The 11,719-nt window shown below is 31.9% G+C and overlaps 1 protein-coding gene across 1 annotated transcript; it reads left to right on the forward strand.

The window, feature by feature from the left end:
* Positions 1-2,934: 2,934 nt before the first annotated feature.
* On the forward strand, positions 2,935-6,914 carry LOC123921656 (probable sugar phosphate/phosphate translocator At3g11320). The gene is made up of 4 exons (XM_045974292.1): positions 2,935-3,559; positions 5,089-5,192; positions 5,299-5,527; positions 6,430-6,914. The coding sequence occupies exons 1-4, from the start codon at positions 3,119-3,121 to the stop codon at positions 6,574-6,576; spliced, it is 921 nt and encodes a 306-aa protein (XP_045830248.1). The 5' UTR covers positions 2,935-3,118; the 3' UTR covers positions 6,577-6,914.
* Positions 6,915-11,719: the final 4,805 nt, after the last annotated feature.

Genomic DNA, 11,719 nt, shown 5'->3' on the forward strand with positions numbered 1-11,719 from the left:
TCAGCTTTTTATTTAATTGAAAAAGTAGAAAACAAACAAGGCGGCGTTTGGACCGGCTTTACCATTCCATTTCCAATTCCTTCCCCCTGTCCTTGCGCCAAATGCGATTCTCTTCATTGTTTGTTTGCATGGATTTTTTTGGTTTACAAAAAGAGGGCCGAGCTAAAAAAAAAATTAGAACACTACGCGAACACTTCGAGGCATGCAGGTATCGGATACATCATCAAAAATGAGATTTTGGAGTTTTTTAGGAGGACTCTCTAGAACATGCAAATCAAAAAAATTCAAAGTTATACTGAAATTAACGAACCAATCACCTGATCTGTTTCCTTCTCTCCATGTATGGTTAAACTGAACATGCCAATTCATGTTCTTGAGATCACGAATATGCTTGATCAAAGTAGGAATATTTCCGTTAACGTTGTAGTTTCCTGTTACCATATTGACCAACATTTTCGAATCACTTTCTACTTGAAGATGGGTAATTAGGAACGGAAGTTAACCTGTGTCCAAATTTTCCAATTGATCTGCACAATATTTCCTAAAACAAATTAGGGGGGTGAATCTGCATACAGTATATATTTTATTTTTGTTTTTGAATTAGTTAGTTCATTTTTTTTTAAATGGGTAGAAATTTTATTTTAAATGTGACTAAATGAAGTATCCGAGATTCGAATTCAACTTCTACATGTATAATACGATGTTTTTACTAACTGAGTTATGCTCCCGATGACAGTTTATTCATCTTTAAGTCGGATCAATTATTATAAATAAATTATTTTTTATAGAGTATTAAAATACGGTGTCAATTTTTAAATGTTCAAATAACATAACTCATTTTAATTTTATGTTTACACCTTTTCTTAACAATTACCCCTATAGAAATTGATCCAATATAGTCGCCACCGCGCAATCAAATTGCATTAACAAATTGTAGTTATCCAATCAAATCGAAGAGTTCATATTTTAAAACAATCTTAATTTCTTAAAATATATAAACTCTAATTCTGAAATTTGAAACGTCCAATCTCAATCAAACAATCTTGATCTTATCTAATTTTATACCGCTATCTTAAAGATGCATTAATAAGGGTTCTGCTAACATGTGTCCTAAGGGCACATTTTAAGGTGCATTTAATTAACTAATATCTCATTTAATATACTTTAAAAATAGCAATAATCAACTTTACTAAAGATATAGTTCACTATATTTATTATCCATTTAAAAAAATTGCATAGACAAAATATGATACTTGCCAAATACTTGATGTATGATCACGCGTTTGGTCAAAAAAAAATTTGCTACAAAGTTTTTTTTTTGTCAAACCTTTTTTTAAGTTGAAAAAAAAATTAAATTATAAGTAAGTATTATAAAATTCTAAAACATATTAGCAATTCAAAAGCTAAAATCGTACTAACAATCGTTACCATTACAACATAATACTATAATATTCGGTCTTGTTCACCGAGAAAAAGCAAAAAACACAAGTCATCATTAATTAAGTAGTATTACCAGGAGTACTATAAGCCTGATTGTTAACAAACAAAAACAAAAATTGGAATCATATAATTATGGTTGTATAATCATGCGCGTCATCATAAATTAAATTTGGCAGCATATAATATTTTTTCTTTCCAATTCTTTTAAATAGGTAATAAATATAATGGACCATATCTTTTAATTAATAGAGTTGATTATTACTATTTTCAAAGTAAATTAAATGAAATATTAGTTAATTAAATGCACCTTAAAATGTGCCCTTGGGGCACATGTTAGCATTTGCCTTTTTTTATCATTGGAGTTCCATGACGTCGCACATAGGGTATCAAAATTGATGATACCGGTACCTTAAATAAGGTACTGTATCATCAGTTTAATGTTATTATTAGCTTCCATATATGTCAAAATATTACCGTTGACATTCAATGATCAGATCTTCTTTTTCTTTTTTTTTACTATAGGAAGGTTTTATTTCTTTGTTGCCTTTCATTTTATAAGTTTTCATTCAATTTCATTTCTTCAACAACAGTGCAATTTTTTTTCTTCTTCTTGTAGTTGGATGTTAATTTGATGATATTTCATATTATTCTATATATTACGCAATTTTTATTTGTTTTGTTCTCAAGTCATATTTTATTTGTTTTCTTCACCATTTTTTTATTTATCGTCATGTATTTCTCATTATATTTAATTATTAATTTATTTATTTACGTATTTATTAAATTAAATAATTTTTATTTTTATTTAGACAAAATAAAAAAATAAATATATAAGAGACCACTTGTTATTAATGTATGATACTCAAAAAGTGGTATAAACCAAAAAAAAAAGTATGGGTTGCATAAATATTACATCACATTGTAGGGACCACTTGTTAGTAAGGTATGATAACCAAAGTGGTATCACCATTGGAAATGCTATGACTATTTTGTTTATAATTATATCCCTAAGCGGTTACTTGAACTATTGGTCGGCATGGTTATAAATAATAAAACTTTTTTTTTATTCTTAATTGCACATTTAATTTATTTTAGATTTTAAGTTGATTTCTTATATTTATTTTGTTTCAAATTGAACAAATAGTGTGTCAAAAATTCGAATATGAGCTCTTACATATATAATGCAATATCCTTATCAACTGAATTAAACTCACGTGAACAGTGTAGAAGATGTTTTATTTGTTTTCACTACTAGTATCCGGCCCACTAGACCGCATAATCTGGTACAAGGATCAGTTCTAACATCAAATAGTTCCAGCCTCCTACCAATTGCAATTGTGGATAATCGAACTGTGATTCTCCCTATCAAATTTAGCGTCAATCATTACTAAACCGTGTCGAGAAGATATACTTTATTTACAAAATAAAAATTAAAAAACTAAAAAAATACACACACACGTATTAAAGAAAGTGCAGAGAAGTTGAATGCAACTAACTAAGTTAGTCCCCGTTTGTATACGCGTTGTTTTACCTTTCCTTCACTCATACAATAATCATAACTCTCTTTTTCTTTCTTTACACTTTAAATACAAAACAAAATTCCTCACATCACAGATCCATCCATGAACAAAACCTCACAAAAATTCCAATAATACCCTTCCTTCCTTCCTTCCCAAAAATGAAAGAATCAAGCAAAACATTCACAATACTATTAATCTCATCATGGTATTCATCAAACATTGGTGTATTACTCTTAAACAAATATCTTCTATCTAACTATGGTTTCAAATACCCAATTTTCTTAACCATGTGTCACATGACAGCATGTTCTTTATTCAGCTATATTGCAATTGCTTGGTTCAAAATGGTTCCAATGCAATTCATTCGTTCTAATCTTCAATTTATTAAAATTGCTACTTTGAGTTTGGTTTTCTGTGTTTCCGTCGTTTTTGGTAATATTTCCCTACGGTATCTACCTGTGTCGTTTAATCAAGCTGTTGGTGCTACTACTCCTTTTTTTACTGCCGTTTTTGCTTATCTTATGACGTTTAAGAGAGAAGCTTTTCTTACTTATCTTGCTCTTCTTCCTGTTGTTACTGGTGTTATCATTGCTAGTGGGGTAAGTAAAGTAAATAATCACTTTTTTAATTGTTTTTGGCTTTTTATTTTAATTTCTGCAATTTTAGTTTTCTATTTCATTGACTTGTCTGTCGGTGATCACTTTGTGTCGGTGATCAAATTTGCATATATAATAGGATAATAGGAATATACTGTGCTACTATTTTTGGATTAGCTTTTGTAAGTATTTAATTTTTGCTCAAGTACTTTCCTATTTAAGAAAATTAAATATATGTATAAAGTACATACACATGACACGACACTGACACATCAACAACAACGATAATGAATTTTAAAAGATAGAATAATTGAATGTAATTACATGTGTCAGTTTCGTGACTAGTGTCGTCGGATAATGGATACGCCTTTGATAAGATCAGGAGTGTCCGTGCTACAGAGAAATTTATTTATAATATATTATAGTGATAGTGATATAGCAATTTTGGAATGATTAAATTAGTGCATTAATCACAAGTTATGAAAAAAAATTAACATGATTAAAACAGTAATTTTTGTGTATTTGGGGAGCGGTCGAACACCGAGTGAAAAAAATAAAGATTTAGTTCGGATGTCAACTCGAGGATTAGTCTCGTAGTAGACCAAAATGTCTAAGTCGTGAGGATATCTTGGGACGGCAGTGGATTATAAGAAAAACTGTCAATCAAGTTTTTATTGTGTATTTATGTTTTCTAGACTTTTGGTATTAGAAGCTAGACCAAGGTTTTAAATTGCAGATGCGGTTGCGATCCTTCGTATTGCGGATAATCGCAGTCGCGGTGTGATCTTTGATCCTTGATAATGCAGAGAATCATATAATCACCCGTGGCTTATGCATCCTTAATGTAGTTGTGGCAGTAATTTTTTTAAGCCTTGATGTCGCGCCTAAAGTACGTACTTCGTTAAAAGGGAAATTTGTTTTCATCCATTTATAAGACTTGGAAAGGGAATTATGGTCCTTGCTACTTGTGTCAAGAGTCATTAGTATCTCAGAGTGTTTATTTGCCTGTACTGATTCTAACTTTGGCTACTTTAGCAAAAATACAGATCTAGTTTGATATAATTTATGAGCAGTTGAAGGGAATGTAGGAGAGTGATCTATTACTTCCATTGTACAAAAGAATCTTTATTTATATAATCATTGAAATACCTGGTTTAGGTTTGTCTAAGTAGTAGAGTTTAGGTTTGTCTAAGTAGCAGAGCTAACTTTGTTTTACAAGAATCTCTACTTTTGAGTTGCGAATAGGCGTAACAAATAATCAAATTTCTGGCAATAGGAACTTGTTATGTTCATGTGTGTGTGTGTGGTGTCCTGACTGTCCTCTGTTTCTGATGGATTTATTTGTTGTTTTGGTGACGGGCTTTTTGAAACCAAACTAAGAAAATATGTTTATACGCTTTAGTTTCTCAGCATCAGTAGTGGTCAATCTTTTTACTTTAATCTGTATTCTTCAAGTGATATAGATAAGTGGAAAATATGGATACTTTATGGCTTCTGATGCATTTGTTATTCTTTTCTATTTTTGCTTATAGGGCGAACCGAGCTTTCATTTGTTTGGATTCATAATATGTATTGCAGCTACAGCGGCACGAGCCCTAAAAACAGTGTTACAAGGAATTTTACTTTCTTCTGAAGGGTATGTATAAGTAACATGCTATTTACCTAATTACTTTGTTTTCTACTGTCATCGAGTTATTATTATATAATTAATGGGCACTGACATTCTTCTTGTTGTGTATTAGGGAGAAGCTGAATTCTATGAACCTTCTGCTGTACATGGCTCCAATGGCTGTTGTTTTCCTTCTTCCTGCTGCACTTTATATGGAAGAAAATGTGGTTGGCATCACGTTGGCTCTTGCTAGAGATGATCCAAAGATCATTTGGTACCTTCTATTCAATTCCTCACTAGCATATTTTGTCAACCTGACCAATTTTTTGGTCACGAAACACACCAGTGCTCTCACTCTTCAGGTATGTCTCCCTTTTTCATATAGTCACACTCGTACAAGTACAACTTGTTTTCTACTCAAATGAACATGCCTGCTGTCTTTTGTGCTGGAACATCAATTATGTGCAATTGTCATTAACAAGTTTCTTAAAATTCAAATCTCTCGGGGGCGTTCAGGGATTTCTGCTGAAATTTTTCTGCTGGATGGATCCCTTTAGCTAGTGCTAGGATAGTACTCCCTCCGTCCCTAATTATAAGCACTCTTTAAAACATAAAATTTGTCCCTAAATATAAGCCCCTTTTCAATTCCCTAGACACATATATTATTACTTTTCCAAACATAACCCTACTTTGCACTGGAATCCGTAACGTCAACTACAAATACATCTTTTCACTAAGGACAATTTAGTAATTGTAACATCTAAAAAGTACACATTAATTACACTACCAACTTTTCTTAATATGCGTGAAAAACACCAAGAGGTGCTTATAATAAGGGACGGAGGGAGTATTTTCAATTTTTATTGAAATTTTGTCTGCTATTTCATATATTCGACCTAGAGTTGCTATTGCTGCTCACTGTTCCGTGACATTTCTGATTTTATTGATTCAGATCATTAACATTTCTTTGGCCAAATGCTGACTGCTACAATTTGTTGTGTGGCTAGTTGATTAAAAAGATATATAATTGTTGTAAAATTGTAGGGTTTGGTTTGATGTTTCGGCCTATAGTAACAAATGCAATTTTAAAATTTGTATCTAGGCTTGTATTTCTTTGTAAAGGGTATTAGATCAGGGAAAGTTTTAACGAGTATGACTCAAATGAGGATAAGCAAGTTGATAAATTGTTGGCAAGATATGCATTTTTCATGTTGTCCAGTATTTGATATTTAGTTAACTAATCACCAAGAATTGGCTCATATAGGTACTTGGGAATGCAAAAGGAGCCGTAGCAGTTGTAGTTTCAATTCTGATATTTAAAAATCCAGTTTCAGTCACTGGAATGATGGGTTATTCACTCACAGTACTCGGAGTTATACTGTATAGTGAGGCCAAAAAGCGAAGCAAGTGATTCTGATAATGTGAATACTCTATACTTCGATTTCATCACTCCGCAGACAACCTCAAGATTCTTTGAGGAACTATATAAGAATTCTTTTGGCCTCACATAGAAAGCCTCATTGAAGTGGGGTTCTCCGTTGTATTAGCAACTGTTCAGAAATAGTTCATGGTACAAAGTTCCAGTAGGTGAATGTTCTCTCTACTATACCCATGATGGGATATTGAGGAATGTCTTTTAGTCATTTATTCTTTGAAGAAAGAGTTGTAAATTTGGATCTCTACTCATTTGTTATTTACAATGCTTACATTTGTTTATCGATGAGAAATTTCATATTTTTGGTTGTAGTATATTATAGTACACAATCATGCAGTGTAGTTTTATGGTCTGTATTCTCTCCAACTTATTTCTGTTTTTAAAAAAATTATTATTGACCGTTTTGATCTCTTTCCGGAAGCAGAATTTTTTTAGCTTTTGTTTGTTCTTGATGATAGTATAATTAATACCTGATTATTTAAGAAACCCTCCTTTTTTTGTGATTCATCCCTTTAGATAATTGGTGCCTTGTAATTTAAGAAACACCCTCCCTTTAAATACTTAGCAGGGTCGTTGGTATAGTTTACTTGTTAGATACTCTACTTAGGTGTGATGTTAAATCAGCATTTCTATATGGAATTTTGACTGAAGATGTGTATGTGGATCAGCCTAAAGAATATGTCAAAAAGGGAAAAGAGAATATGGTGTACAAGTTGCATAAAGCACTTTATGGATTAAAACAGACTCCTAGAGCTTGGTTTTATCGTATTGAAGAGTATTTTGTTCAAGAAGGATTTAAAAGAAGCCGAAATGAAGAAACCTTGTTTTTGAAAATAGATACAGATGACAGAATTCTTATTGTTAGCATATATGTTGGAGACTTAGAAGACAAAAAAAAGTACTAGTGGCTATGTGGTTGAAGGTGCGGTAGCATGGTCTTCTAAAAACCAACCAATAGTGACCCTACCCTCTCTACCATTGTAGTTGAGTTTGTGGCTGCTGCTGGAGCTGCTAGTCAGGCCATTTGGATGAAGAGAATTCTGGAGGAAATAGGTCAGGTAAAACAAGAGAGTATTTGTTAGAAATAATATAAAATTATTAACGTGGCTCTATCCTAACAGCTTAAGCTTTTAGGATAATCAGTTATTTGATATGATACCAGAGCCTCTATGAGTAAGGCCCCGTTTGGCCCTACTTATTTTCTACTTTTCTATTTCTCCTCAAAAGAAATAGAGAAGTAGAAAATTGTATTTGACTCTATTTCTCCTTAAAATAATTAGAGAAATAAAGTAAAGAAGTAGAAAATGAGGAGAAGTTGGGTCAAACACAATTTTTTTCTTTTACCTATTTACTACTTTTAAGAAGGAAAAAAGTGGAAAATAAGTAGGGCCAAACGGACCCTAAGTGGTCTAGAGTTCGATTCCCGCAGCCCTCACTTTCTAATTAAAAAGTGAAATTTAAGCATATGGTAGGTGGACATATGCATTATCCATACTTCAAGCCCAAGTTGTAACACCCTTAATTTACCCATTTATTTTATTTTTTCGAAAAAGTTAATTTTATTTATTGGCTTAACTACACATTTGGTCCCTTACGTTTATTTTAGGTTTCAATTTGGTCCCTTACGTTTAAAAAGTATCAATTTGGTCCCTTACGTTTATTTTAAGTTTCAAGTTAGTCCTTTCCGTTAGTTTTGTCACTAACACCGTTTGAACAGTACACGTGTCAGCGTGTCCAAGTGCCACGTGTCAGTCCACGTATGCAAATTGACTGCCACATGTGACAAAATTGACGGAAAGGACCAATTTGAAACCTAAAATAAACGTAAGGGACCAAATTGATACTTTTTAAACGTAAGGGACCAAATTGAAATCTAAAATAAACGTAAGGGACCAAATGTATAGTTAAGCCTTATTTATTTAATAAGGATATCACACTTACTCAACGTAACTATGTCCTCAAATGATTAGAAATTATGCAGCGGAGAATAAAAATTAAACCAAATTAATATAAGTTTCAAAGCTCGAATTGAAAATACTGAATCAAATGACAAAGCCCAATTGTTATAAAAATTTAACAACATAATTAAATAAAAGTTTCTCCCAACAACATCCTAACAGAGCGACTCCAAATAAATAGCAAAGCAACAGCTATCCGAACACACCATTTATGATTCGTCTCCTACCTGAAAATCTACGGTTGCACACCGTAGGGCCAAGCCAGAAGGGGGAATGTAAAGGTGAGTCAAAATACATCAAGAAAATAACCGAATTAAAACAACATCATAAACAACAACAAGACCACCTAAGCGGATGGCCACACACATTCATCAGTCAACCACAATCATCAATCATTAATTAAATAAAGAGAAATAACAACAACATTTAAATAAAGAAATATAATTAAAATGCATGCAATGCGCCTAGACTCGCTACATGCATGTGGTACCAATAGCAACGTCATTTCTAGTTTTATATCATAGATGATCAACGTCATTATTTTCAACTTCATTAAGCAACATCATTTTCAACGTCATTAAGCAACATCATTTTCAACGTCAATTATACAACTTCATTAGGCAACGTCATTTTGGCACATGGATGAATGCATGTCATGTTATAATAAACAACGTCAATAGGCAACATAATTTAACAACTTCAATAGACAACTTCATCATCATTATAGCAACATCAATAAACAACGTTCATAAACAACTACATACAACAACGACAATTACAACATCACAATTTTCAGTACAACTCCAACATCATTAAAATAAATAATTCAACATTGTTATAACCACCATAGCTCAACATAATTATTCAACAAACCAACAATTCGACAACGCAATTACTATAAACGAACAACGGCTTAAAACAACATCGATACACAACAATTATTAGTAACTTCGATTACAACATCAACTAAAATTTAATAACCCAATTAGTCAATCACTCCTCTCAGGACAACAACTTATTACTCGTCTTAACAGAACCTTTAACCCAATTTAACTCGGTTTAGTTTATCAACGAAACGTATGAATTTTAAATTAATTTAATTAATAACAATTATGAAATAAATTCAAATCCTTAATATTATATAAAACCAGGGAGAGTGAATTACACCAGAGGGTTCCAAAATATTCAAAATACCCTACATAAAATTTTGGGAAATTTTCACGAAATTATAATATTTTTAATCATCTTTTTACTCCAAATAATTAATTAAAAATAGCTACGAGTGTCCACAAATTACCAAATAGGTACCAAAATTTCACCCGCACACTGTTCATCATCTCCTTCACCCGGTTGCAGGAAAACGGGTCGCGACGATCCGCGATTTGACTCGGTCGGTTCTCCCTCATTTCTCAACGGAAATTGACGTTCTTTATACCGTTTTGATCAATCATTTAATTCTAGGAAGATACCCGGTATTTATTTTTAGAAAAGACACTCGAATCGAATGCTTTACATAACAAAAGCTTCACACGAATTTTTACAAAAAAACTCCATTGATGATTGTTCAAAAGCTTCGGTTTTGACATTCTCTCGACCTATAAAAATCCTAGAATTCCCTTAGAATCGTATTTGATGCTCAACACGTTATGAACCTGTTTATTTAGAATTATCATCAAAATCCCAAAAACCCCATTATTTGAATTTCTCAAGAACAACACCAATCCATGGTTTTATTTTACTCAACATCGGAACACGAATTGCAGCAACAACAAAAGCATAAAAACATTATCATAACAAATTATGAAATCAAAATTAAGAATAAGTATTGAAACAACAACAACAACAACATCACATAATGGTAGGAGAAAGTATAAGAACAACAACTTAAGCACATACATAATCAATACAAAGTATGCCTATTGAATTCAGAGTTTTCAAGAGTATAAAGCTCCCTTACTTGGAGTGCAGTGAATTTCCTATATTGAGGTTAAACTCTTCCTTCCCTTACTTCTCTTCACTCTTCCAAGAGCTTTCTCTCTTCTCCTATCCTTGCACTATTTTTCTGTGTGTTTGTTTTTGTTATGGATCATCCTACTCAAATTTTCCTTCTTCTATCCACTAATGTCCATAGACAACTACATTATTATTATTAAAAAAATATGACATTATTATTATTAATATGTTTTGATGAGAATTAAAATTATGTTTCTTCTTCTTTGTCTCTTTCTCTACCATTTTCCTATCTACACCCCCTCTATGCTTCCAACACCTTTTTATTTTATTTTCTAATTAGCAATGTTATTATTTTTATCTATCAATTATTTAATTATTCGTCATAAAATAATTAAATAAACATCATCAATCAACACCATAACAAGAAAATCAACACCACAACAACTAAATAATTAAATAAAATGAATCCTAATTTTTGGGGCGTTACACAAGTGGGCTCTTGCATGAGGAGGCGTGTTAGAAATAATATAAAATCATCGATGTGACTCTATCCTAACAGCTTAAACTTTTGGGATAATAGGTTATTTGACATATTTCTATTCTATGAGACAATAGTTTCACAATAAAATTATCCAAAAATTTATTGTTCCCTGGTAGAAGTAAGCACATCAATGTAAGGTACTGTGGCACCAAGGATCAGCTTGCAGACTTATTCACAAAGCCTTTGATGACTGATACTTTTGAAAGGTTTCGAAGGCATCTTGGAGTTATAGGAATGCCAATGATAAATTGATTGTGTATTTTGTGCAACCACAATTAGTTTAAGGGAGAGAATGTTGTATATAGAAGGTTTCTAGTTTGGGCCTCGTGTTGGTTTTTGGACTTTACTTGTTTTAGAAGTAACTGTCAATCAGTTACTTTGTCAGTTAGTTTTTATGTTTTCTATTTTTAAGTTTTTTGTAATCTCAGCTCTATAAAGAACATGGTGAATGTAACACCCCCTTTTCAGAGACTGAAAAGAAGAGCGTCACAGTTCTCTACCCAAATTTAAATGCTTAAATACAAGCAAATAAAATTATGCTGGTTTATTTTTGGTAAAAGAAAAGTAATAGTGAGAAATGTTCTCGAATATAAGTACTATTATTTTTATTTAAGAAAGTTTTCAAAATTCTCTTTATATAAATTTAAAGTAAGCCCATAAATAATAT

Source organism: Trifolium pratense, linkage group LG4, assembly GCF_020283565.1.
Source record: "Trifolium pratense cultivar HEN17-A07 linkage group LG4, ARS_RC_1.1, whole genome shotgun sequence".
In the NCBI taxonomy this organism is placed as follows: domain Eukaryota; kingdom Viridiplantae; phylum Streptophyta; class Magnoliopsida; order Fabales; family Fabaceae; genus Trifolium; species Trifolium pratense.